The sequence below is a fragment of the Nicotiana sylvestris genome, chromosome 5 (assembly GCF_000393655.2).
Source record: "Nicotiana sylvestris chromosome 5, ASM39365v2, whole genome shotgun sequence".
Lineage (NCBI taxonomy): Eukaryota > Viridiplantae > Streptophyta > Magnoliopsida > Solanales > Solanaceae > Nicotiana > Nicotiana sylvestris.
In genome coordinates, this window is record NC_091061.1 from 166407642 (window position 1) to 166415396 (window position 7755).

The following is a 7755-nucleotide window of genomic DNA, read 5'->3' on the forward strand; positions in this document are numbered from 1 at the left end:
CCGCCCACTTAATTTTTTAAACTAAAAATAGTCGGCATATGTGTTATAGATATGTATAATTCATGTATACTATATGTATAACTGCATATAATCTATGTAGGCAGGTTAAAAAAAAAGTAACATTGAATATGACCGACTATTTATGTAACAATCTCAAACTTCACCTTCATCTTTCTTGTGGTGGATGTTGTCCCCCTATAACAGTCTAAAAGATGATAACAAAAGGTAATAAGATCTGAAAGAGTATTAAAGCGAAGACGCTTAACTTTATTTTAAACCGGTTTAACAGACAGACAAACATTCTGTCGACAGCTAGATTGTACATTGGTCCAAGGTTTATAGCAAAAAAACTACGTAAATATATTACATAGCCAGCCATTTTCCTCTTTACTGAAGACAGTTCAAGAATGGAGGACAAGGGGCCTCCGCCGACAACTACAAAACTAGAATACACGGAGATGCTGCTATACCAGCTTAACCTCCTCGGACGAGTCTTCTCAAGTCCTCATTCTCCTTGTTCAAAAGATCGATACGAGATTGAAGAATGTTGATCATTGCCTGAGCTCTCATCACTTCAATCTTCAACGTTTCCCTCTCCATGGAGACATTTAGTATCTCGTTCTCTAAATTGCTAATGAACTTCAAGTAACCTGGTGGGACAGATTTTTCGAGGTTGGAGGAGTCGAAAGTAGGGGGATTAGAAGGTTGGCTTTCTTTAGGTTCAAGGGGCTCTAACAAGGGGAATGCTAAGAGAGAAGGGGGGGAGTAATTTGTCGTCATCATCGTTGTTGGTGGATCCTGTTGGCTAGTAGTTGAATCTTCAGAACCATTTGCATGGCTAGAGCTAGGATCTTCGCGCTTGGATCTTTTGCTTTGAGCTAAAGAGAGGGGTTCTGGATCTTCTGGTGATCTCTCTCTCTTGCAAATAAATGGAATAGGTTGGGGCTCGAGCAGGTTCTCACTTTGGCGAGGAGGAGCCTTATGTCGAGCATCCTGTTATGAACAGCCAACAGTTAATAGGACATCTGATCTTACCAATAATATATAAGTATTTATCAGAAAAATAAAATCCAAACAACAGTTCCATGTCATTAACTTACATTCGTCACTGTGAGGACTTTTCCATAGCAAGTAAGCTACTCATTTGAATTCATACATATCATCAAGCACTAATCACTAGGAAAAACATAGGAAAATTCTCTTGAATGGAATTTAAGAGACCGATACATCGACAGTAATTGCAAACTCCTTTTGTTTTACTTGTATAATTTATTTCCGGGGCTCCAGGTATGTAATGTCAATTAAACAAAGCTCCATCAAACCAACTACCCATACTAAAACCATTAAAAAAATTCTCCCTTTCCCAAAAGAAACCATCATTCCACCCACAATTACAATCGACACCAAACAAACTTGCATCCAACCAGTGACCATATTAGCAAATAAAGCATCATAGTTTTCCAAGTTGAAGTTCATCTACTAGGATTTGTGATGATTGCCGGGATAAAGTACACTCAAGCACCCACTGGTGAGTGGGTCCCTCTGATCAATGAAGTGAGTGCCAACCTTGGAGACAAAGGGTTCAAATCTCAACAGTGATAAAAAATGATAGGTTATTTCTCCCCATCTGCCTCAGACTTGGTTTGCAGAATTACCTGGTAACTATGCTAATGGGAAGCAGCAGGTACCAGGGGTATCGCTAAGATGCACGCAGGCTGACCCCGACACCATTGTTGCATAAAAAATGCTGAAGTACAAAGAGAGAAAAGCGTTTGTGTCTTATGGCATTGCCACTTCACTAAGTGTAAAGCAAAAACCCTACAAGTCCCCCAAAAAATAAAAAAGGTAATTCAAGCCCTTGATGTATGTACTCATCCTTCAATACTACAGTTTACTTCCTTCTTTTTCTCTTCCCATGCATATCAATGCACACCACGTTCCCATTCAGATGTGAAGTAGCTAATCGACCAACATTCCCTTAACACAAAATAATGCTACCTAACTTAAAAATAGTCAACTAAAATCATACATGATCGCCATAATTTGAAACGACGAACAAATCAACACGTCCAATAAATCAGTCAGAGGATTTTATCCACCGAGTATTTTCTCCTAACACAAAGAGGAGGAAAGAAAACAAAACACATAAATTGATAGATCTCAATGGATAGATCTAGCGTAGCCCTAGCCTGAAAGGCAATAAAATCTTCTTTCCTTCCGTGGTGTAGGGCATTGAAAACTAGAAACTGGCTAGTTCTACTCCCCAAGTAGCCATATTATTACCCACATTAGAACTGCACTTACCTGTGATAAATGGAATCTGAAGAAATAAATGTGATATTCACATAATCTGAAAAGATAAATTTGCCAATTAGTTATTCCTTTTAAGAAGTTTGACCCTATGGCGTGAAAACAAGATGAGAAACTAATCAATCTAAAAATTATTTACATTGTCTTCTTTTCATTTAGAGATAATTGGAAGTTTGGAACTAGCCTACATCATTCACTCCACGTCAGGGACACAATTTAAAAGCCTTCTTCTAGGTTTCATGTCTCGCTCACAGCATTAAATTGGCAGGTCGGTAGATTGCTCCCTAAGTCCTTGGAACTGGACCAGATCAAAGTCTGAATACCCTAAAACACGCACTTATACGAGGCAAAGAAGCAGGGAGATCGGACATTGTTCGCCGTCCAAGTAACTTGAGGACATATAAGGGTCTCTATGCCAATGTGACGACTCCAATACACGACTATGTGGAGCCAGGCTAAAAGGTTATAGAGAATGAAAAAAACCACCCTGTCGACTTGTGCCTCTCACCAAACAAAAACGAAGCTAAAATGAAACCTCAGCGAAGCCAGCTGCCTTCACATTTTACTTCGACAAATAAAAGATAACGACAAATAACTTAGATCACGACAAAAACATTAACATCAGATGGATGAAAACATTTAATGAAGCAAGCAACTATCACGTTCTAACAGAGACCCTTGTTTCCGACAAACAGTCATACAAGGAGAATAACGAGAAACTAAAAGAACAGGAGACATTCTTAAAGAAGCTAAAAAATTTGGGTTTCCAAAGAACAGCCATACAAGGAGAAAGAAGACAAACTAAAAGCAGCAAATATTCTTGCAATTAAAAACACTGCATCAACATGTAGCGACAATAGCATTCATAATTTCTTGTAATAGTAGGTTGCATTTATCCGCATAAATAGCAGCGGCAAAAAAAGCGGCTATATGCAAAGATTTGCATTAAATGCATAGATTCGGTATATTGAAGAGATCAGGAAAATATGAACCTGGTCAAGGTCATTGCCCTCAACTCGTGCTTCATCACCATTGGCCACGTCATCCTCTGTCTCTCCTCCGGGAACCAGCAGAGCTGTATCATCATCCCATTCCTCCTCAATAAATGGAGCATATCTGTCGCCATTCGGAGGTCCTAATCCACTTTTTTGGAAGATTCTACAAAGTACAAAAGCATCCTTTTTCCTCGCAAACAAACAAAAACATATTAAGATTCGAAACTTCAATAGAACACAACCTATGCATTTTCCAAATGCAAATTCGCACCTGCACAACTCCAGCCCTTTCCAATTCTTCATCGGTAAGTCTGTACTCATGCATCACCCAATTAGTTCGCTTACCATCAGGAGCTCGACCACTATGGAAAACGAGCGTTTTCTTCATTCCAATGGTCTGAGACTTGTGGCGAACAGGACGATCCTTCCCAGTAGCTTTCCAATAGCCCTTGCCAGTGGCTCGGTTAAGACGAGATCCATTCCCATACTTCCTATCTACTGGGCTGAAAAAGTACCACTCTAGATCTCTGGTCTTCAGCGATGAATATTCTGTACAGAAAAAAACAAAAGGCAACTCATCAAAATTAATGACTACCAAATTCAAGAGAAGAAAGTGTCTACAAAAACGAGAAACGGATAACACATCCAAACAAATACAGCACAGCTTTTACAACAACCGACAAAGAAGAAATGCAATTCTTATGCAGCAGCATTATGACTTTTAGGGACACCAATCAAAAGACAGAAATGCAGAAATCTTCCTGAAGACTAAGAGCACTACATTGCTTCTCTAATCAAAAAATTATTTGTCGGGTTTTGCAGAAACATTCGAATTCTCTCTGACGTCTTCAAACGGGTTACAGATTTAAATCCTGTACATAGATAAGCTTTATGAGAGAGTAAAAAATCCTTTAACAATGAGTCAGCAATTCCTTCTCAGACCATTCCTCTTTAGAACATTGATGACTAAAAATTTAATATTTATGGTAAAACAATCTTAAAGACACATTTTTTCTTACTAAAAACTCAATGTTTGTGGTACAACAATCATAAAGACACATTTTTCTTACTAAAAACTCAATATTTATGGTAAAAACAATCATAAAGACACATTTTTCTTACTAAAAATTCAATATTTATGGTAAACCAATCTTAAAAATATTTTTTTCTTACTTAAAACTCAATCTTTATGGTAAATCAATCTTAAAGATATCATTTTTCTTACTTATCAAAATAAAGAATTAAGCTTTCAAGCTCCATTTTACCAATAAATTGAAACGATGAAAAACACAGAATAAACCACAAACAGATTGGATGTTTTCACTTACAAAACTAAGCAAACATCTCAAAAACAAACTCAATCTTAACATACATAACAAAAAAAGCAAAAAAAGAGAGCAAGAGATGACAATTTTTTTTAATTAAAAAACCTCATAAACATGATTAAAAATCAATTTAAAAAAATAAACCTGCAAGTTCCCAAGGCTCAGATTTGTAAACATCAATTTCAGAAACAGCCTGAAACCGAAATGGCTTCGCACAAGCTTTTCTCCTTAGGTAGTACCTCACCAACTCCTCATCTGTTGGATGAAACCTGAAACCCGGCGCTAACGACGTCGGCGGCGGAGCCACTGCCCTCTTCGGCGTCGCCGTCGTAACAGGTACTGCCGCCGGTACTACAACAAGTGCTCCTTCTTGCTCCATTTTTTGGCCGGAAAATCAAGAACCAAAAAAAACACAAGAAAATGATAATTAAGGTTTCTATTTAAGAAACCCACCACAGAAATAACAGATACATAAGAAGGGGGCAAAAGGGTGTTAGGTTTTGAGAAGATTAGAAGTGAAGCAAAGCTTAAAAGAGAGAGAAGTGGGGGTGGGGGTTGGGGGGTGGGGTGTGTGTGTTTATAACTTGCTTGAGAATAGTGAAAAAAATGGGTAAGTTAAGAAGAAGGGCTAAGGCTATTGCCCATCGGTTAAGGAAGCGAAGATAGGAATGGATACTTGCTTGACACGGAAATCGAAAATCCAAGAAAAGCCATTCATGGGGGTAAAGAAAACGGGCGGGGGGAGTTGGGGGGGGGGGGGGAGTTAATCTACATAAAAGCAAGTATGACTTATAGTGAGCTGATGCTTAGCTGTTTGTTTTGTTTTGTTTTCTTCTCTCTTTTTTTTTTTTTCCTTTTATAATCTGTATTACGAGAATTTAATCAATTTATCATGAAAATTGATTAATTTTACGTTGATTGTCAATCTATTTCAATTTTTCTTCTTTATTCGTATTCGAGATTAGTAATATGAGCAAGCCCAAACAAACAAAATTATTACCTGAGATTGAAGCCTAGTTATTCCCTTATATCGAATGCGTTCATGAATAATGTATCGTTTAAGGTTATTTCGCACCCATATAAGAAAGACATCAAACAAATTTGGAAATTTTCAAGTAGGCTTATAAGCTAGTTCGATATTAAAAATATTTATTTATATTATATTTGGACGATTCTGTAAATGAAATTAGCTTCAATCTATATTATACTATATCTTTTAAGGTTCTTGTACATCCCTTCGTACAAAACATTTAAAAAATACTTAAAAACCAACGAACTTATGTCTTTTTAGCTAATATCTTTTATAGTTGCCGGATATAAATAATTTCGACCGTAGGTTAAAAATAAATTTTGCCCAAATCCTTAACTCCCTCTAAATTCTATTTTTGTCGTTTATTCTTCTTTCGGTAAAGATATAATTTAGTATTATTTCTAAATAACTTTAACAGGATTTTAGGCATTATGCATTTTCTCAAAAGTTTCGACACTTCTAATCGAACAAATATTTGTCGAAAGTTTTTTTTTCCTACTTAAGTATTTTAATTAACACTTCAAATTTAAGTAAATAAACAACAACAATAATCCAGTAAAATTCCACAAGTGGAATCTGAGAAGGACAATGTGTACGTAGATCTCGGGGTAGAGAGGTTGTTTCTAATAGACCCTCGACTCAAGAAGACGAAATTTAAATAAATAAATAAACATGTGGAAAAAATTATTCCTTGTTTCCTAAAACATCAAGTTTTTTTTTTAAAATACATCCAATTTGTCAAAGTTGAGATAGCATAACAATACTATTGTGATGAGTGGAAACCTTACTTAAGTGATATATACGGAATTAAATTATAGACATTACACTACAACATAATTTTGATGTTAACATTATCATACTTGAAGTTGTAATTTTTATCATATGACTAATAGGGGAATAGAAAATATCTTAGCATAAATGGAAATAGTATATCGTTGTTTGCCGTTTTTTATTTATTTTTTATTTTTTATATGGTGTTCGTATTTATATTGAGTCTTTAATTAATCTAGATTTATGTCGTGCATGTAAGATATATTAACGAGAAAGATCTTTCTATTAATTATTTTTTTCATTCTTAAAACTCGAATCTAATATTTTTTCTAGAAGCAATTTTTTCATCTCACCACAACCATTGATGACGTGGCTTACAACTCTTTCACTTCTTTTCCTACTAATGGTTTTCTTCTCTTTTTGTTTTGTTTCCCACCATTGTCTCTTTTTTTGTTTTGTTTACTTTTGGAAGAAGCCTCTAGCTGGCTTCACAAAGTGACATTTTTCAAGCTCCCCCTCCCCACCCCACCCCACACCCCCACACCCCCCAGAACAAAAAAACATCTCTTTTGGTTGGGAGAGGGACAGGTTAAGGTATTTACTACTATTATAGTTGTTGAGTTGGGTTGGGGCTCTTTTTAGAGTTTTAAGAGAAATTAATAAATATGTTGAGTTTGGGAAGTAAAAATCTATCCACAATTTTGTGCAAATAGAAGGTTAGGATTACAACACAATTTTGTGCAATTTTGGGAAAATCATACCAATTATTTTGCCTTTTCTGGATCTTTTCCAAACAAAAAGTTATGTAAGGAAATCATTTATATTAGATTTTGAAAAAAAATATAAGTTATTATTTTATATACGATCACTCACTTAATAAATGGCTATATTCTAAAATTCTAAAAAGTCTCTTTTGTCGAGAACTTAAAGTAGAAAAAGGGGAGTAGGTTAGGTTAACGATTTTCATGAAAAAGAAAGTAACATATCTAGAAGAGTAGAAGTATTGAACTTTTATTATGTAGCAGCAAGCAACTTTTTCTCATAAAATATATAGACATAGTACTGCTAATAAGTAAATATCTACACTCTTTCACAATATGTTTGAATTTGATATATATATGCAGCGTCTTATTAAAACTTTATTTTTAATAATTAGAGTTTGAGTCAGCGTACTATACTATCAAATACCTATTATTTTTCATTGCTGCACCCTCAAATAATTTATCAAACATATATTGACCGAATGGAAAATTCACCCCTTACTCTGTTTTGTACTGGATTTGTTTTGAGCCGAAGGTCTATCAAATAGTCTTTGTATTTTTAC

The 7755-nt window shown here is 35.4% G+C and overlaps 1 protein-coding gene across 1 annotated transcript; it reads right to left on the minus strand.

Moving 5' to 3' along the window:
• Positions 1-241: 241 nt before the first annotated feature.
• LOC104229851 (NAC domain containing protein 50-like) lies at positions 242-5177 on the minus strand. Its single transcript, XM_009782570.2, has 4 exons — positions 4775-5177; positions 3577-3854; positions 3303-3488; positions 242-993 (listed from the first exon to the last, which is right to left on the minus strand). Exons 1-4 carry the CDS (start codon positions 5007-5009, stop codon positions 475-477), a joined length of 1218 nt encoding a protein of 405 aa, XP_009780872.1. The 5' UTR covers positions 5010-5177; the 3' UTR covers positions 242-474.
• Between the last annotated feature and the right edge of the window lie 2578 nt (positions 5178-7755).